Source organism: Malus sylvestris, chromosome 6 (assembly GCF_916048215.2).
Source record: "Malus sylvestris chromosome 6, drMalSylv7.2, whole genome shotgun sequence".
NCBI lineage: Eukaryota > Viridiplantae > Streptophyta > Magnoliopsida > Rosales > Rosaceae > Malus > Malus sylvestris.
Window position 1 is genome coordinate 5,888,961 of NC_062265.1, and position 20,744 is coordinate 5,909,704.

General features: G+C 39.7%; 1 protein-coding gene and 2 long non-coding RNA genes across 5 annotated transcripts in view; 2 read left to right on the forward strand and 1 right to left on the reverse strand.

Moving 5' to 3' along the window:
• LOC126627126 (uncharacterized) overlaps positions 1-5,095 on the forward strand; it is a 43,861-nt gene extending 38,766 nt beyond the window's left edge. The window contains exons 55-64 of the mRNA XM_050296551.1: positions 22-158; positions 764-890; positions 1,117-1,338; positions 1,419-1,778; positions 2,123-2,281; positions 2,367-2,648; positions 2,725-2,937; positions 3,054-3,106; positions 3,834-3,942; positions 4,447-5,095. Coding sequence (XP_050152508.1) covers positions 22-158; positions 764-890; positions 1,117-1,338; positions 1,419-1,778; positions 2,123-2,281; positions 2,367-2,648; positions 2,725-2,937; positions 3,054-3,106; positions 3,834-3,942; positions 4,447-4,794 — 2,010 coding nt within the window. The 3' untranslated portion in view covers positions 4,795-5,095. The remainder of the gene's footprint in view (positions 1-21; positions 159-763; positions 891-1,116; positions 1,339-1,418; positions 1,779-2,122; positions 2,282-2,366; positions 2,649-2,724; positions 2,938-3,053; positions 3,107-3,833; positions 3,943-4,446) is intronic.
• A 3,704-nt stretch (positions 5,096-8,799) lies between these two features.
• On the forward strand, positions 8,800-11,899 carry LOC126627132 (uncharacterized). Its single transcript, XR_007624916.1, has 2 exons — positions 8,800-8,889; positions 9,804-11,899. It is a non-coding gene; the product is annotated as an uncharacterized LOC126627132 (long non-coding RNA).
• Positions 11,900-14,261: 2,362 nt separating this feature from the next.
• On the reverse strand, positions 14,262-15,404 carry LOC126627131 (uncharacterized). Of its 3 annotated transcripts, none has more exons than XR_007624914.1 (3): positions 15,110-15,404; positions 14,827-14,985; positions 14,262-14,710 (listed from the first exon to the last, which is right to left on the reverse strand). It is a non-coding gene; the product is annotated as an uncharacterized LOC126627131 (long non-coding RNA). The 3 variants fall into 3 exon arrangements; XR_007624913.1 differs by having other exon boundaries at positions 14,262-14,716; XR_007624915.1 differs by having other exon boundaries at positions 14,262-14,716; positions 14,827-14,998.
• Between the last annotated feature and the right edge of the window lie 5,340 nt (positions 15,405-20,744).

Below are 20,744 nucleotides of genomic sequence, written 5' to 3' on the forward strand. Positions count from 1 at the left end.
AAATTTGTGATGACATGATAGGTAACCGATAAGAGTTGGAGGCTTAATATTCACGAACCGATAGTTTGGGCTTTGGTGGATTTCTACAATAATCTACAGTTAGATCGTTTGCCTAAAAGTCCTAGTGTCACAGTAGTTGATCCGGAAATACGCATTGAGTAAGTATCACAACTTCTGCTTGTGTGCAGAAAACTGCAATTCATTGGATTTGCACCAATATAGTTATGAGCGCTGAAGAGAGCTGTTTTTCCTTCACCAAACAAAAAAGAAATTGTAAAGGGGGAAAAATTGACCACCACTGCTTTGTCCTTATTTGGCGGTTAAGCTCATATTCTAAGGCATTTGGCCTTCTTTTCATTAATCAAATATGGTTCATATGTTATCTGCAATAGCATTTATTCTGTTTCCTTTCTTTTAATATTAGCCATATGAGACTTACATAGAAGTTTTATAATTTAGAAAAGATATAAGTAAACATTGATACCTTACAAATTCCATCCCCCTTACCCGTTGGGTGCTCTTTCTCTCTCTCTCTCTCTCCCCTCATGTTCCCGTAATATTATCACCCAAATATTTGAATTAGTGGCGGTATTTTGGAGTTGTATGTGTGGGACGTTGCAGAAGGCCTGCAAACTTTGCAAGTGTCCACTGTTAGGGAAATATGAGTTGTGAACTATCAGGATTAAATTTGTAACTTGATTTTGGGATAATAGTTCTATTTCCTTAACTCTCTTTTTTCTGTTTTTCTTTCCTTTCTTTTCAGCCAAATAGATGTTTCAGAAGTTAGGCTGAAGGTGTCATTGGAAACAGCACCAGCCCAAAGACCTCATGGGGTTCTAGGAGTGTGGAGCCCCATACTATCAGCTGTCGGAAGTGCATTCAAGATTCAGGTGAGCCCCATACCTTGTCTGGATGTTTAAATATGTTTTATCTGCAAAATAGTATCACTATTCGTTTTATTTTGATGGGTGGTTCTCTATTCAGATGCTATGATTTTGCTCTCCAGTCTCTCAAACTTATAAATAGTCTTCATATGTAAACTACAGAACATATTTCCAATCCATCATAATATTGAGATGAGGCTATAGTCATCACAGTAATATGTCGTTGCTGCAGGTGCATTTGAGAAGGGTGATGCACAAAGACAGATTCATGCGGAAAAGTTCCATTGTTTCTGCCATTGGTCACCGTATTTGGAGAGATCTGATCCATAATCCTTTACATTTGATATTTTCAGTCGATGTACTTGGTATGACAAGTTCAACATTGGCTTCTCTTAGTAAAGGGTTTGCTGAGCTGTCAACTGATGGACAATTTCAGCAACTGCGTTCGAAGCAGGTAAGGTTTCCATATTAACCAAGAAATAAAAATTAGTAATGCAATGTTTTGACGAAAGGCTGTTTTTGAAATGGTTTCAGGTGACGTCAAGGAGAGTAACTGGGGTGGGTGATGGAATTATGCAAGGTACAGAAGCACTTGTGCAAGGTGTTGCCTTTGGGGTATCTGGAGTGGTGAATAAGCCTGTAGAGAGCGCAAGACAAGATGGTGTTTTAGGACTAATTCATGGGCTTGGGCGTGCTTGTCTAGGAGTGATAGTGCAACCAGTCAGTGGGGCATTGGACTTCTTGTCATTGACTGTTGATGGAATTGGAGCAAGTTGTTCCAAATGTTTAGAGGTTTTCAATAGCAAGACAACCTTCCAGAGAATTAGAAATCCCCGAGCAATCCATGCTGATGCTGTGCTTAGAGAATATTGTGAGAGAGAAGCTGTTGGGCAGGTAAATTTTTACTTAAATTCAGGATCAAATAAACTATTTGCTTTGGTTTTCCTGGAAGTGTGAGTGAGTAGGATACAGGATGCATAAGGGGATGGTAAAAGATTCAGTTTTGTGATTTTAAGTCTTCATTTCAATTGGCACAATGCTGAGATTCTTGACATACACATATCAAATACGAATCAAAAGTATATGTTATTTATTAGCCTTCTACTACAAATGTTTGTGAGGCTAGGGGTAATTTTGTTTGACACTGTCACATTCCTCACACCAAAAAGTCGTCGCTATTATCTTAATGTATAAGTCTTATTTATTTATTTTTTACTTTCTTTGTTTCTTTTTGGCAGATGATTTTATACCTTGCAGAAGCACATCGGCACTTTGGTTGTACTGAAATATTCAAGGAGCCATCAAAGTTTGCTTTGTCTGACTATTATGAAGATCATTATGTTGTGCCTTACCGACGGATTGTTTTAGTGACGAATAAGCGAGTCATGCTGCTTCAGGTTAGTCAAGTGGTCTTGCAATAGCTGTACTGTGCCCAATGTTTTTTTAAAGCTTGACATTCAATCTTTTTTCTTTGCTTCCTAGTGTTTGGCTCCAGATAAAATGGATAAGAAACCTTGCAAGATCATGTGGGATGTACCTTGGGAAGAGCTCATGGCTGTGGAGTTGGCAAAAGCAGGCTGCAATCAACCATCTCACTTGATCCTCCACCTTAAAAATTTTAGGAGATCAGAAAATTTTGTTCGGGTGATAAAGTGCATTGTTGAAGAAGTTCCGGGAAATGAACCCCAAGCTGTTAGGATCTGTTCCATAGTACGTAAGATGTGGAAAGCATATCAGTCGGACATGAAAAGCCTAATGCTGAAGGTTAATACTGTACATGAAGATTAGTTCTTCTAAAAGGTAACATATACATAATTCTAATAGGATTCACCATTCTCAGGTTCCATCAAGGCAGCGACATGTGTATTTTTCCTGGTCTGAAGCTGATGGGAGAGAGCACTGTATACAGAACAAGGCAATTACTAGGCTGAGAGAGCTTCCATCATACAATTCTGCATTGAATGATAGATTTGTTAAACACAATATCAACTTTTCTAAGATTTGGAGCAGCGAACAAGAATCCAGAAGTCGATGCACGTTGTGCAGAAAACAGGTGATTTATTGTTCACGTTACCTTGTTTCCATTTTTAGTACTTTCTTGTTATCTGGTCAAGATTTGGCAGCTTATGGTTTTGTAGTCTCAGATGAATAACTGTTTTATATATTTAGGTTCCCGAAGATGATGTAATATGTAGCATTTGGAGACCCATCTGTCCTGACGGGTAATTATGATCGATTTTCTACTTTCTATTTTTCTTGAAAACATTAATGTTCATTGCATTTTATATTTTGGTCTCCGACTTCAAATGCATCTTTCTATGTATCAATCAAAGAGCCTATAAATTCACGTGAATGCTCTGTTGCATCAGTAAGAGGCGCTGTTTCTTTTTCTTTTTTTCCTAAAATATTTATCTGCAATGTTGACATTTACTGTAAAAAAAAACCGCAAATTTCTACCAAGACATGATTAGCTAGGATACTTTTAAAGGCTATTTGTTATTGAACTTCATTAAGTTGCAGAAGCACTGTCACATTCTTGCTCAACCTAAAGGGACCCACTGGCATGTTGAAAAGTGCTGTTCCTAGACGTTTCTCTAGCTGAGCTAAAGCTTATGGTATATCGCTGGTTTAATGCCCTACCCTTAGGGCTCCATCCTATTCTCCCCCAATCAAGGGAGAAAAAGTTGAGAAACAACGAAAATGGCCATATATGGTTCTCTTTAGCCTTTTATATAATGTGATTTACAGAAAAGAAAAACATGTCTCAAGTGTTTCTGCTAAGATGAAAATATTTTTTTATACCCCATATACTAATGAAAGTAGAACCGTGCTTCAATTCTCTTATTAGTTCAACATTTCAGTCTCCTGAAATTATGCATTTCACTACGAGATGCTACTAACTTGCTCGTTGTCATTTTGAAAATTGATGAGTGGTTTTTATATTTTCAGCTATGTCTCAATTGGTGATATTGCTCACATTGGCAGCCATCCTCCAAACGTTGCTGCTGTTTATTGCAAGATTGACAGATTGTTTGCACTTCCAGTTGGTTATGACTTGGTAAGAAGTTATAATCACCAGTAGACTTATATCCTAGTTAAGTTAGTCTATGAGGATTAATAGAACTTTTTAGGTCGCATCTTTTTTTTTGTTACATCTGTGGTTTGCCTTAATGGCATGTCTCTCAATAAGCTCCTGAAAAATGGAGACGAATTGTTGAAGCTCAGTGTTTTCTTGTTCCTTCATACAAATTGTAGATATTGATGATCAACTTAATCATCATCAGGATTCAGGGGAAAGTTGTATGTTTTCTTTTCATATATAACAGGCAGATCACATGTGGAATAGTCAAGAGCGTTTCATTTTTATTACATAATAACGATTGGAATGAAAGTAGGGGATATTGGAATTGTCATCATAAACCATTCACTCATTTTCAAACTGCTTTTAAACCTTCTAATCTTGATCTAGCTCATGGTTAAGTTTGCAATTTTTGTCCTTCGTTCATATATTGATAACCTTCCTTTGTTCATATATTGATAACCTCCATACGTACATATGCAGGTATGGAGGAACTGCCGGGAGGACTATGCAGCACAGGTATCAATTTGGCATCCTCGGGCTCCAGAAGGATATGTGTCTCCCGGATGCATTGCTGTGCCTAGTTTTATTGAGCCAGAACTTGATATAGCATATTGTGTGGCTGAATCACTTGCTGAAGAGGCAGAATTCGAAGGGCAAAAGGTTTGGTCTGCTCCAGATTCTTACCCCTGGGCGTGTCACATTTATCAAGTCCAAAGCGACGCACTTCACCTTGTGGCTCTAAGGCAAACCAAGGAAGAATCTGGCTGGAAACCTATGAGGGTTATTAACGATCCTCGGCCTCTATTGGAATCACTAAAAGAGAACTGAAATGTGAGTTTATATTGTAAAGGCCTTTTCCAAATTTTGCTGGTTAGAAAAGGGCTCTAAGGGCTCTATCATGCATACAAAATTCCGTCCTTTTACAATGCTTGCTGTATAACATATCGTCTCTCGTATAGCGTTGGATGCAATTTGTATCACCATTGTTGATGTTTTGCTCAAGGTGCTAATTATAGATCAACAGATTGTGTGTGTAATTTCATTGTGGTAATTAGAATCATCGCCTGGGAACCAAATATCGTGTGACTGCGATTGGATTCTGGCAAGTCAAATGAAAAATTTATACTTATATGCAGGTCTGGGCTCTGGCCTTACCCTTTTTTCTCTGCTTATTTTTCAAGTGAATGAGCAATTCTCTCTCTATACAAAAACGAATGTGGGAGAATAAACTATCAATTTAGACCTGTCGTGTAATGTGGTTTTACAATAGTACAACTAGCGTTATTCAAACTCACACCGTGGTGCAAGGATAACATTCCTCTCCATCAGGGCCGCTTGCGTATAACTAGCATTATTCATCAATCCTACGTACTACACTGTTTTGTTAGCCCATTATTTGTTTCATTATTTTGTTCCATCACAAGCTTTTGTGGGGTGTGATCAGTGATCAGTCTTTTAAATCGGATGAAATATATGGTGGAAACCTACTGGCTGCTTCAACTAGAATGCACACCTTCATTGTGAAGGCAACTTGGTAGTCAAAGTTTTATGGAGTTAAGCTCTAATCCAACCGTTTATTTATCGAAAAGTTAAATCGAGATGCCAACTCAGTAACTAATTTTTTTGGTAAATCAACGACCGGCTATAGTTTACCTCCAACTCTGCGGCCACTACTAGATATTCACAGGTCAGGTGTATTCAATGTGTGTTTCAATCCTCAAGTAGCATCTTTTGAAAGAAAAATAACCAAAAGTCTCTAAAAAATATTTTCTTTTATTTTACTCTAATTTTTTTTATAAAATTGTTATCACATATTTACAAATTTAATTTACAATTGCGTAGATTTTCACAGACACAATGAATAAATAAATGATTCTGGTTCTCTGGGTTTGTTATTGCACAACGGGCAAATATCTTTGATTGTATTAATGAATTTATGAATTCTCAGCTCCATTTTGGCATTGTCATTAACAATTGGGAAGCCAAATTTAACGAGGACCTCTCTAATATAATCCCAACTTAGCATATCGTAAGCTTTCTCCAATTCTAGCTTAACAGCCATAGCTCCAGTTCTACCCTTCATGCGTTTAAAATTGGACAAAATCTCATGAGCTATAAGAATATTGTCCTGTATGGATCTGTTAGGAGCAAAAGCTCCTTGGTTATAAGAATTACAAGTGTTAAGAAATGGTTTCAATCGATTAACCATAATCTTGATAATTATCTTGTACGTGACATTACAAAGATTAATTGGTCTAAAGTTTGAGACCGTTTCCGGATTATCAACCTTAGGGATCAAAGCAATATTCGTATGATTAATAAGCTTGAGACTTGACCCACTGGTGAAGAAGTCCCTGACCAAATCGATTACCGAAGGTCCAACAACCTTCCAACATTTTGGAAGAAAGCAGCATGAAAGCCACCACAGAGGGTAGCATTCTGATCATCGCTTATACATGGTTCAATGATATCTGTAAAACTTGTGTTCAAAGACCTATTGCTACAGGGACGGCCAGTAAAACGCAGTTTAAAATCCTGCACAAACACCTGCTCCATTCCCTCACCTTTTGTCCACCATATACCAGAATTATCTCTAATCCTAGAAATGTCATTCCTTTTTCGTATAATATTAGCCATAGTTTGAAAGAATTCTGTATTTTTATCACCAAGTTGGAGCCAATTCGCTCTAGCCTTCTGGGCCCAAAAAATTTATTCATCTCTTCCTTAGTGTGTAGGTAATAAGGAATGTTTGTTAAAAATAAATAAATTATAACCTAGCATATATATTTGTTATCAAACTTGACTGATATCCACATATATGCATACTAATTGAAGTTAAGGATTGACCACATTAAGAATGATTATATTTGGTACTAGTTAGGTCTTTTTAACATATCAAGATCCACTATGCATGCATTTTTCATTCCCAAATTTTTTTCTCTTTATGAATCTTAGAACGCCATTGTGCTCGATCCTGTGTCATGTCCTTCGTTAGATCCAAGTACTCTAAGTCTTTTCTTAGAGTCTCTTCCAAAGTTTTCCTAGGTCTTCCTCTACCCCTTCGGCTCTGAACCTCTGTCCCATAGTCGCATCTTCTAATCGGAGCGTCAGTAGGCCTGCAAAGAAGGCCTACTGACGCTCCGATTAGAAGATGCGACTATGGGACAGAGGTTCAGGGCCGAAGGGGTAGAGGAAGACCTAGGAAAACTTTGGAAGAAACTCTAAGAAAAGACTTAGAGTACTTGGATCTAACGAAGGACATGACACAGGATCGAGCACAATGGCGTTCTAAGATTCATATAGCCGATCCCACTCAGTGACTTGGATTTTCCAAGTCTCCAACCAAGAAGTTTTCCTCACTCGGGAAATTAAGGGAACACTACCCCAACCTACATGCTCCACTCAGAAAGCTTCAACATACAAGCTTCAACAAAAGAAAATTCAAAGAACTTAGCGAAGAAGGCTTTGGTGTATTTAACACAATACGTTGAAATGAAGGAAAGCTTATTTATTGATATCCCCGATAAGCTACAAATATGTACATATACATGAGTCAAAATAAACACACAAGAGGGAGCCTTCACAAAGGTTGCTTAGGAGAAGTCTCAGCAGTCGGTAGAGCCCCAGAAAGAGAAGGCACCGGAGGGGGATCATTTGGAGCCTCAGTACTGGACAGAACCCTAGAAGGAGGAGGCATCAGAGGTTGATCATTTGGAGCTTCATTACGCGGTATAGCCCCAGAAGACGAAGGCAATAAATGCCTTTGGAACAAACCCACAAATCTCTGATGATCAAGTAAAACCTGACCATCAGTTTCCTTCATCTGGTCAAGCTTCCTCTTCATGTTTGTAGCATAGTCATGTGCGAGCCGGTGCAACTGTTTATTCTCATGCTTGAGCCCTCTAATCTCCTGTTTGAGACTCATCACTTCAGCCGCCAATGATTCAACTTGGCGGGTTCGAGCAAATAGGCGTTGTGCCATATTAGACACAGAATCTGCACACTGAACACTGAGAGCCAGCGAATCCTTAACAGCTAACTCATCAGACCGTTTGGAAAGTAGTTTGTTATCTTTGGGAGTGAGAAGGTTCCTGGCCACCACCGCAGCGGTCATATCATTCTTCATCACGGAATCCCCAACGGTAAGAGGACCAGTTGGGGAGACGAAGGATGGGTGCCATATGTTGTCTGGAGAAGGCGGGGCTGCCTCTTCAACAAGGTTCAAGTCAAAACGACGGTCGGAGGGGCCAGACATTTTCAAAGGTGTTGAAGAGAGAAGAGGTCGGACAAATCAAGATCTTAGAAGTGCAAGAATGAAGCTTCTACTGGTGGAGATTCAAGTGTGCTTTGGAACTTAATGCCAGCCCCTATAAAAATCTGCACTCGACGGAGCTTCAGAAATCAAAGAGGCGCCTGCTCAGAAATCGAAGAGGCGTTTGCTTTCTCAAAAGTTGGGCTGCTTAGAGATCACGAGGGTTGATCTCAGAAATCGAAGAGCCGTTTGCTTTCTCAAAAGTTGGGCTGCTCAAAGACCACGAAGGCCGATCTCAGAAATCGAAGAGGCGCTCGCTTTCTCAAAAGCTGGGCTCCCTAGAGACCACGAGGGCCGATCTCAGAAATCGAAGAGGCACCTACTTTTCCAGCCTTGTCAGCACCTGTCACACGCACACTCAGCTTTGCGGAAATTATGGGCATTCTGTCAAAGACTTCTGGGGAAGTAGAAAACACATGAATCTTACTGTTCAATCACCCACTTCCCACACGCAACAATAGCTCATGGGTACCACAGATAACTTTGCCAAAGTTCTCTGCCAAAGTTGAGCACGTGAAGCTTGCAGCTCCCACTACATCGCTCTGACCAAGAAGGGTAAAAGAATAGCAAAGAAACAGCACTAACAAAGTTTAGACCCATAAATTTTGAAGGTCTAGCTACCATATTATTACCCACAAGGGTAAAGGAACAGTACCACTGCTGGATAATTGGAAAGTCCATGTATGTCAACCTCTGAGCTTCGTGGCAAGGTAGACTAGCAAACATGCCCAACCTTTACTCACATTCGAGAAAACACTCCCAATAAGATTGCTTGCTCCAAAATCGAAGAGGCACCGTCCTCCGAATCTAAAGAGCCAGACTCCCAACATGACTACTTTCTTAAAAATCGAAGAGAGGGTAAAGGAACAGTACCATTGCTGGATAATTGGAAAGTCCCTGTGTGTCAACCTCTGTGCTTCGTGGCAAGGTAGACTAGCAAACATGCCCAACCTTTACTCACATTCGAGAAAACACTCCCAACAAGATTGCTTGCTCCAAAATCGAAGAGGCACCACCCTCCGAATCTCGAGAGCCACTCTCCCAACATGATTACTTTCTCAAAAATCGAAGAGACACTGCTCCCCGAATCTCGAGAGCCAGACCCCCAGCATGATTGCTTTCTCAAAAATCGGTGAGGCACCGTTCTCCGAATCAATCGAAGAGGCGCTCGCTTTCTCAAAAGCTGGGCTGCTCAGAGACCACGAGGGCCGATCTCAGAAATCAAAGAGGCACCTACTTTTCTAGCCTTGTCAGCACCTGTCACACGCACACTCAGCTTTGCAGAAATTATGGGCATTCTGTCGAAGACTTCTGGTGAAGTAGAAAGCACATGAATCTTACTGTTCAATCACCCACTTCCCACACGCAACAATAACTCATGGGTACCACAGATCACTTTGCCAAAGTTCTCTGCCAAAGTTGAGCACGTGAAGCTTGCAACTCCCACTACATCGCTCTGACCAAGAAAGGTAAAAGAATAGCAAAGAAACAGCACTAACAAAGTTTAGACACATAAATTTTGAAGGTCTAGCTACCGTATTATTACCCACAAGGGTAAAGGAACAGTACCACTGCTGGATAATTGGAAAGTCCCTGTGTGTCAACCTCTGTGCTTCGTGGCAAGGTAGACTAGCAAACATGCCCAACCTTTACTCACATTCGAGAAAACAGTCCCAACAAGATTGCTTGCTCCAAAATCGAAGAGGCACCGTCCTCCGAATCTCGAGAGCTAGACTCCCAACATGACTACTTTCTCAAAATCGAAGAGAGGGTAAAGGAACAGTACCATTGCTGGATAATTGGAAAGTCCCTATGTGTCAACCTTTGTGCTTCGTGGCAAGGTAGACTAGCAAACATGTCCAACCTTTACTCACATTCGAGACAACACTCCCAACAAGATTGCTTGCTCCAAAATCGAAGAGGCACCGCCCTCCGAATCTCGAGAGCCAGACTCCCAACATGATTACTTCCTCAAAAATCGAAGAGACACTGCTCTCCGAATCTCGAGAGTCAGACCCCCAACATGATTGCTTTCTCAAAAATCGAAGAGGCATCGTTCTCCGAATCTCGAGAGCCAGATACCACAGACCACTTTTTCAAAGTGCTCTGACAGAGTTAAAACATGTGAAACTGGCAGCTCCCACTACCGTGCTATGACCAAGCAGGGTAAAGGAATAGCATTACTACTTGTTGTTAGGGAGACTCCTATATATGTCGACCTCCATCCCCAACGGACAGGCAGACCTGCAAAAATGCTCAACCCTTCATCATATCTGAGAGGGCACTCCCAACCAAGCCTTTCGAAATATTCAGCTTTCTTTCCCCCCGATAATACCTCTGCAAACAAGCTATACTAGAGCAAGAATATCTCATATCATCAGGGTTAAAAGCAAGAGTATCCCATATCATGCTTTTTCCCTGTTTTTTCTTTTGGCCTTGTTTTTACCTGCAAGACAAGGAGAAAGAGAGCAATCAGTCAGCACTTGGAATCAAGCTTCCAGCCAGGAACTGACTGCCTGGAACCCCTTACCTGATTACTTACCTGGCATTGCTCTCGAGTACTCATCTTCAACATCTTATGTTTCCAGGGAAGATTCCGCATCTGCTTGAGGAACAGATAGGGCAAGTGCGAAGGATACAAGGAAGCATGTGGAGACAAGCGTAACAGCACACGTGCCGATACATCCATTACTCTGTCAAAAGCAAAAGTATCCCATATCAGCAGGGTGGAACGTACTCTAGATTTGATGGACTTGTTTTGACCCTCAAATTCTTCAGTCGGCCTTATACTCTGGAGGAAACCAGAAAACCCTCCAGCTCAGTTCAAGAATAAGCCTGTGGAAAGTTACTTCTTCAAAAGCAAAAGTATCTCATATCATCTCTTCTCATTTTTCTTCTCTTTATCCTTCATGCTGCTGCAAGATGGGGAGAAGGTGAACAATCAGTCGGAGCTCTGATTGCTTACCTTGTCTGTCACCTCTTTCAGCAGACCCCCTAGCTCGGCGACTTGGGGGACTCCTACTACATGGTTTGTATCGCGCTTGACCAAGCCTGAAACTACAAGTAAGCTTCAAGTGAAATTGATACATTACCTTGTGCATCTCCACCAGTTAAAGATACCACCCTTGGATGGAGGAAGAGTACTTCCAGAGAAGATGCCACATCTACCTATGAGACAGATAAGGCAAGTCAAGACGACACCACACTCCGATACTTAGAAGTTTCGTGATTACGAGATCATTCTCCCACAATATTTCCTAATGTCATTTGTACTAAATCATTCACTCGTACTCACTAAAGGAGAGCTTGAACCTATGTACTTGTGTAAACCCTTCACAATTAATGAGAACTCTTCTATTCCGTGGACGTAGCCAATCTGGGTGAACCACGTACATCTTGTGTTTGCTTTCCTATCTCTATCCATTTATATACTTATCCACACTAATGACCGGAGCAATCTAGCGAAGATCACAAAAAGCGACCGTTTTCGTTACCTATGATCTATCTTGCAAGAGAACGGAGAATTAGATGGAGATCTCAACCATAGAATACGAGCTGGATGGAAAGAGTGCATCCGGCGTGTTGTGTGACCGTCGTAGGCCACTGAAGCTCAAGGGAAAATTTTATAGGACGGCAATAAGGCCAGCGATGTTGTATGGCAGAGAATGTTGGGTGGTGAAGCATCAACACGTACACAAAATGGGTGTAGCGGAGATGAGGATGCTTCGTGGGATGTGTGGGCACACGAGAAAGGATAAGATTGGGAATGAGGATATCCGAGGTACAGTAGGAGTAGCCGAAATTGTAGGAAAGATGAGAGAAAATCGGCTCTGGTGATTTGGACATGGGCAAAGAAGGCCGACTGACGCTCCGGTTCGAAGATGTGACTACGGGACAGAGGTTCAGGGCCGAAGGGGTAGAGGAAGACCTAGGAAAACTTTGGAAGAGACTCTAAGAAAAGACTTAGAGTACTTGGATCTAACGGAGGACATGACACAAAACCGAGCGCAATGGCGTTCTAGGATTCATATAGCCGACCCCACTTAGTGGGAAAAGGCTTTGTTGTTGTTGTTGTTGAAACATTAATTCTTTAATTTTTTTTTTTGATCAAACAATAGATTTTGTTAGATTAGATATTAGGTTAGTCATCGACGGGGTTTGAACCCACGCCGTCATGTAAAGACTCAACACCTTTTCACCACTATGGTAAAATGTCACTTGCTTAATTCTTTAGTCAGCGTATTAAGTTTCATATATCGAACACTATTATAATAATTATTGACCTTCTTAAATTATGGTAATATATATAGTAGATTATTATTAATTAGGTTAGCTTAATTAGTAGATTCTGATTAAATTTCAAATGTATCTTTCATGGTAAATATTACTGATATTTTTGGACTACTTACATATATCGTTTTTATGTATTTCAGATTTGATATAAACCAAAATCCTTTTTATTTTTGGACAGTTGGAGGTGAATTCTTGTTGTTCGATGATTTATCAAAAAACTAGTTAGAGACTTTCCATCTCAAATCAGCTTTCTGGTAAATCATCGATGCGATTAGAGCTTGATTTCGTGTAAAAGTTGATTCTCAAGACCAAGCTTCTTAAGTATTGAAGATGAATTTTAGTTGGTTTGCGATTTAGCAAAAGGGAATTGTTAGTAGCACTTCAAAAATCTCATTTTACACTCTTCACAAATGTTTTTTTTTTTCTATTATAGAAAGCTTGGAGTGCAAAATGAGATTTTTAGTGTGTTAATAACAATTCCCTTATCAAAATTATTAACATAATGTATCTTTGGTATTCTTGTACTTCACTTATCTAACTAGAGCTCAATTTTTCAGGAAGCTATGACCAAACCATGAGAAGATTTCAACTGCGTACTAAACCCTGATTCAATACATGTGCTTGAAATTAATTTTGCCAAAAAAGATCAATGAGGGGTTAGACTGATTCTAATAATAAAGGATACAAACTGATTCTATACATTGTTTCGAAAGTGATCCATAAAAAATGGTCAATGAGGGATTGAGTTGATGGAGCATATTAATTTCTTTGTGTAAGTTGGGCTATGTTAACAAATAGAATTATTATTAGGGGTATGACTAGTATTTTAAAAAATTGTTTTCATGTTTTTTGGTTGGACTTTAGGTATTTTTATGTTTTTACTCTTCTTGAAATGTATAAAAACTAGTAGTTACTCAAAATATTGTGTATATTTTTATCTCCATATGTAAGGCTCCCTTCTTTTAGTTTTGGTTTTTTATTGCAAGTTAATTTGTTGCATGATTCCCGACTAAGGCATGACAGATCTTTTTGTGTTTGTTTCTTTTCAAGTCGGCATTTTAATTATTCGACTATTTTCAAGTCCTGTGACAAAAAAAATAAAGTTCTGTAGCTTATAAGGCTTAGTGTTTCTACACTATATATGTTTTTTTTTTTTCGAAGTTACACTAAATATGTTGCATGTGACACTCAAGGGAGAGAGGCTAAAAGCGGTTTCAAATAATAGAAAGTGTTTCTGTAAGAGTTAGAAACTCTAAAGATGATAGGTAGGAAGAGGTTGAAATGCCTCTAAGTCTTTCTAGTTCCCGAAAGAATGGACGGCCGTAACAAAGTCACGAGCTAGTCCATTTTTCAGTAAAGAGAAACCCCAATATATGGGAAAAATTGTCCCCCCTTTTTTTTTCTTTCTGCTCATTGTTTACACTTGGTTGTGAATTTTCAACCAATTGCCTATTAGTTAACAAGTCCCTTTTGGATTTCAGTTTCCTTGTAATTTGTTGGGGTTCTCCTCATCAGGGCCGGTCCTGAGTTTTTTGGTGCCCAGTACGAAAGTCCAAAATGTGCCCTTTTTAGTACAGAAACATATGTTTAAAATAAATATTTTGCGAGGTTAATTACATGTATGTGTAAAAAAAATCATCACTAGTAGCATGCAAAATGCCTTCCAATTTCTATCATGTATGTGCAAAAATTTTCACATCAACCAAATTATGATTAAAAACAGATGGAAAAATCACATATACGCAGAACGCATTAAACACATCCAATACATCCCAATCCAATCACATATTCATCCAATCATATAAAATAACATATCCCACTAAATTAATCTCAACTGCATACCATGTGAACCGCCAAGTTGTTGAAGAGAAGAGCATGCAAGAACCGGCGGTGCAACTCCGGTGACCAGTTTCGCCTTCGTCTCCCTGTCCATCTTTCTCTTTGTTCTTGTTGTTCCCACCACTGTCTCCACTCACGGTGTCCGTGGTGGAACTAGTAGCCGGAGCCGAAGAAGGTTCTTTAGCCACCGGTCAATTTGTCTTTCCAATGCTTTTTTTTTCCTTTGGAAAGGCTGAAAAGCACCCCATTTCTCTTCATCTCCATCACTATAGCCTTTAACTTGCTCCTCCTGCCATTACCCTACACCTAAAAATCAATACTTTCCACTTCTTCACCTCAAATTTTATAAGCAACCAAACAAAAGGGCAGTCACAAAATTTACTAAAATTGATGAAGGTGGAGTCTTTTTTTTATACCTCTTCGAGTGGTGCATCTGGAGTTGTATGAAATCCATGTTAATGGAATGAATTCCTCAAAAACATGCCCCTCACTTGAAGTCTGCTCAGAACACTTAGATTGTCCATGCAGGTAATTTGCGGTTACATCTGAAATCTGCTGCTTGCACCTCTCAATAGCTACAAAAAAACCCTAATTTTGAAAACAGAAACCAGAACAATTCAAGCAAAAGAAACGAAGCTTCCGACTTAGAACACAAAAATTAAGCTGAAATTTAAGAAGGGTTTGTGTTCTCCGTAGTACCTTGGGCTTAGGCAGTTGGGTGACAAGCTCCAAGCAGAGAGGAGCTCCCTTTGAAAAACTTGAATCTTATGCCTCTCCTCCATGCCCAAAACCTGGACGACTTGTCCCCTTCAGATACCCTTTATGTTATATTGATTTTTAATTCCCAAAACCTGGACAAGTTATCGCCTACAACCTTTATTTTGGGCTTTGGACAAATTTTTTTTTATACCTAATTATTTGGATTTTGTTTTTTGGGTGCCCCATTCAACTTTGGGCCCTGGACAATTGCCCCTGTTGCACTGCGCCTGGGCCGGGCCTGCTCCTCATGAATTGAGACAAAGGTGAATCGGATATGAGAAGTGAGAACGTCGAAGAGATAAGGTTTTCATAACCTCCACAAGAATACTTATGGTAGACTTGTTAAGTACATGCCCGCACAAATCGTCACTTTGAAAAGAAAAACAAAAACAAAAAACAAAAAAAAAAAAATCAACATAAAGATCTTCAAGATTCCAACTCATGTTTTCTATTTTGGACCAAGTGCAGAGCGCCTTAGCGATTCAAAACTATTATTGAGGACATCATATTACTTTCTAGACCTTGGCTCATGTATTCCGAAAGGCAAATTTTTTTTGTTGATGTCGGTAGAACACTCCAGTCATAATACTTATATTTGGAATGTCTCCAGATTCATTTAGTTTGATTTCATCTTACACCATCACCACCACTTCCGATCTCACATCTATATTATAGTATATCAAATTAAACAGGTCTTAACGAGTACCTATTAACAATCCAATAAGTTAATTTGCTACCTCAAGTTTGGAGCATTGCAGATATTATTATTAATAGCCAATAAAGTAAATATTTCTCATTAAAACTTCAGTCGGTCTATGAAAACACACGCAACATGTAGAGGTTATTTTGGGAGGTGGATTGTCTGCTCTCCCATTTCGATACTTTTCTCATCCCCTCCTGTTTGTGTGGTCACGGTTAAGCTACATCAACATTTTATATTATTTTTTTATAAAAATAATATAAAAAAAAGTAATAAGAATATAAAATGTTGACTTGACTTAACCGTGACCATATAAAACAGGAATTGATGGAAAGAGTATGGAAATGGGAGGGGAGACAATCCACCTCCATTATTTTGGTTAATTTGAAACACAGGTGGGAACTAGGATATATGTACACAAATAGATATACGACTCCCATCTATCATCCATGCAAACGCGGCATTGGTCGAAAAAAGCCAAAAATCCTGGAATGGGACATCTTCTCATCACGGGGTTGCCGGTGGTGCGACTTAGGATGGGAATGGCCGTATACGCCTCCTTTTCACATCTACCAATCGCGTGATGAGTACAGACAATGCAATTATGAGAGGGAGGCGTACGTGAGCGGCCAAAACTTTCCCAAAAACAATAAAAAATGTGGAGTCGTTAAAGCGATTAAGTTTGAATACTCCAGAGTTGAGGGCTTAATGGAAAGACATAAAATCCAAGACAAGTGAAAGCAGCCAAGACTTTGTTAACCACATGCTCAATTGCTAATGCCATTCCCAGCCAAGAAAACCTTTCTTCGTTTTTTTTTAGCCGAGGGATATTGCTGTTAAGTTAGAAATTAATTTGCCACTAACACAGTTCGAACCTCCGCCATCATGCAAGAGCATCATTCTTGTCCACCGCTGTGGTAAAAGGCCACCTGCTAGCCAAGACAACTTATAATTCCTGAGATATTTTTTATCCACAAAAATGCGGTGTCGTCTAACACACATAGACCAAACACAATCCTAACACAACCCTAGCCAGCTTGTTTGTGGGGTTTTCTCCACACTGTTCAAAACAAAACCACCCAATGCTTATCACACCAAATTATAGATATAGGCCCGACGTTTCGTTTCTTTTTTCACAGATAAACAAGCATTTGAAAAAGAAAAAGAAGAATAGAATACCTACATATATTCGTTCATGTTAGCCAATATTTTAAAAGGCTAGGGCGAAGGTGTTTATGGATAATCCCGCCCAGGTGAAAGTTTTGAGGTGTATGGTGAAGCCTTAAGGGACCTAAATAATTGGGGACTGTTGTGGGTATAATTCGGGACAGTTGTGAGTTATTAAAAAAAAAGGACTATTATGGATTATAAAAAAAATAATAAACTTGGCGAAAATAACGTTGTTTTGGGCCAAGTCATTTAAAAAAAAAGAAAACTAATGAAAATAGATTGAAAACTTTGAGTTTTAACTATGATGACAAAATAAAGGGTAAAGTGAATAGTATCAAGATTGACTTTTTAGTGTAAAAATGTGGTTTTTCGTTAAAATGAACAGTACTGTAAGTTATTCAAATCGCTGATGGATTTGGGAACGCCCAGTCAACTGCCTTCAGCCGTCTAGGCAAGTTTTCACCTACTCCCACTGGGCAAATGCGTTATCACTCTTGCCTCACATCCGAAGTTGCCTACGCATGCCTCATATGTTTTTTTCTTTTTTTTTTAAACAAACAATATTATCTACACAAGCATGAGAATTAGCTTAACCTCACAATGAGCTATAAAAAATGTGGTTCAATTTTGTCTTTGCCGAGAATCGAATTTAAGATCTCTCATTTATAAGAGAAGAAGAATACCACTATACTGTGGTACTAGGTGGTCGCTTGATGCTAGCAATTACATTCTAGATCTTTAGAAGAGTGGTATGGAGCCGCATTTCGTTATTAACGTACAATAAAAAGCTTAAAACATGCACAACCAAAACCATACAACTGTTCATAAACAGTTTGACGTGCTCAGGCAATTACATTCTAGACAAGGGAATCAATTGAAACAAAAGCTTAAGTTCCATCACTTCACGCGGGTTTAACGGTAAATGAACAAAACTTAGATGCAAAACACGGAAAATGACAGATTTTGGTCTCAAAATATTAGACGAGATGAATCATCGGTTGAAGATCTTTTCATCTTTAGAGAGAGGAGCTCAAGATATTTCAAAATATCACAAGAGCTAGTTCAAGATATTTTAATCACATAAGAATATCCAATCAAGATTCATGCATGAATGCTTGCAGCTTCAAGTGTGTTCAGCATACTAAAATATCTATAATCTATCCACGTCTTATGACTAATATACCCTTGAAAGTTGGTCCATAAGTCAAGGCCAAAAAAACAGGGAAACAAAACCAGTACAAATTAAAGGTGGTTCAAATTTTTTAATCAGTTTTAAAATTTCAACCAGAAAATTATAGCAATAGTCCCTTAATTGAATTGGAGCAATAGTCTTTTAATTTCAATCCAATTGGAGCATTAGTCCTTTAATTCATCAAAATGTGCATCTATGATCATTTTCGTCAATTTGGTTAGAACTTCTGTTAAAATGACTTATGGTTGAAGAACTATTATTATAATTGGATTAAAATTAACGGATCATTTCTCTAATTACGTTAAAGTTGAGGAACCACTCCAATTGGATTAAAGTTAAAGACAATTTTGACTTTTGATTTCTATATTTCTTCCTTGATTTAGCTTCACGTGCATGACATGTGACTCATTTTGATGGAAGTTCTGACGAAGTTGATGAAAAGATCATAGCTGCATGTTTTTATAAGTTAAGAAATCAATAATTATTAATTTTTAGTTAAAACACCATTACTTCAATTCAATTAACGTTAAGGAGATCATTGATACAATTTGCTTCCAATGTAAACGCCAAAGTTCCTTGTAACCTAAAAGGAAATTCACATTTTCCTGGAAATTGTCAGAATGGAAGAGGTGTAAGTGTAATCACGTATAGAGAAAATGACTTTGAAAAAGTGACCTGAGTGAGACCAACAAATAAAATAAAATAAAATAAAATAAAATATGAGCTGAGCTGCTTTGATCTCTTGCAGTTTTTCTCTTTTCAACTGGACCCCACCAAACCGGCCATTCCTCAAGAGGGAATTTAACGCGGCATTGGTCGAAAAAAGCCAAAAATCCTGGAATGGGGTCTAGGGGTGGGCGCGGTGCGGTTTCGAGTGAAACCACAACCGAAATAGAAACTTTTTGCGGTGCGGTGCGGTGCGGTTTTGAAGCCAAAATCGAAATGAAACCAAACCGTTTGGTTCGGTTCGGTGCGGTTTCAAACGGTTTCGGTGCGGTTTCAAACGGTTTCAAGCGGTTTCAAACTTAAATACAATCCCCCAAAACATGCACCCACTCTCTGCGACCAAACTCCTCTCCTCTTTCCCCAAAATCCCAAAATCACGCCCCCAAATCTCTGCGTCCAATATGAAAATGTATGTAAACCGAAAGTGAGAACCAATAGCAGAAATGTTCTAATCATGCAGTCTAAGCCACTCAGAGTTCGCCATCACCATTCTTTAACGCAAAATCTCATTGAAAATGTATGTAAACGAAAAGAACACCATTTTCAGCTACAACCTTACAAATGCAAACACATAAATGGCTTTGCTGCAGAATTTCAGCTGAAACTAACAGAGGCTGGGCAAATATAAACAAACAAATCCAATCTCAACCTCTCTCTCACCGGAACTCTTCTCTTCTTCTTCCTCTCCCTCCCCGCCGTCCTCCTCCTTCAAATCCAGCGTCTGCAACTCACCAGCTCCGTCCTCCTCCTCCTTCAAATCCAGCTTCTGCAACTCACCAACTCCGTCCTCCTCCACCTTCTCTGTCGAATCCAGCTTCTGCAACTCATCAGGTTCTTCATCCCCCTCCTCCACCGGCTCTTTCAAATCCAGTTTCTGAAGCTCGTCGAGGACCGCATGATCTAGATCAGACGGTGTGGGATCGGGATCCGGGGAGGAAGGCAGAGACCCCTGGTCGGAATGAGCGTGGTTGGTGCTGGGGGTTTCAGGATTTGGGGGAACAACAGAGGTTGCTTCAGAGAGTGTCATTCTCCCTCCACATTTTAAAACCCTAACTTTTTCAGATATGAAAATGAACTGAGTCTATCTTTGACCGAGAGGGAGAGAAAAATGGAGTTGGCAGAAGCAGTATCTCGCAGGCAGGCAGGCAGAAGCAGTCGCTCGCAGGCAGGCAGGCAGGCAGAAGCAGATGCAAGCAGGCAGTCAGGTGACCAGGTCGCAAAGGCAGATGCGGAGATGCAAGGAGGCGGCGCAGAAGCAGTCACTGAAAGTGCAAACCCACTCGGTGCAAACCCAGAACCGCAAAACCAAATGTATAAGTATAACCTAGTTGAATGAACTAAATAAAAAAAAAATTGCGGTTTTGGTTTCGGTTTCGGTTTCGGTGCGGTTTTGAAAACCCAAAACCGAAACCAAACCGTTTTGTGTGCCGCGGTTCGGTTTTGAAACCGAAACCGTTTCAAAACCGCAAAACCAAACCGTTTGGTGCGGTTTGATTCGATTCGTGTTTCGGTTTCGGTTTTCGGTTTCAAGTGCCCACCCCTAATGGGGTCTTCTCATCACGGGGTTGCCGGTGGTGCGACTAGGATGGGAATGGCCGGCCGTATACGCCTCCTCCTCACATCTACCCATCGCGTGATGAGTACAGACGATCCGATTATGAGACGGAGGCATATGTGAGCGGCCAAAGCATTCCCAAAAAAAAAATAAAAAATACGGAGTCGTTGAAGCGATTAAGTTTGAATACTCCACAGTTGAGGGCTTAATGGAAAGAAATAAAATCCAAGAC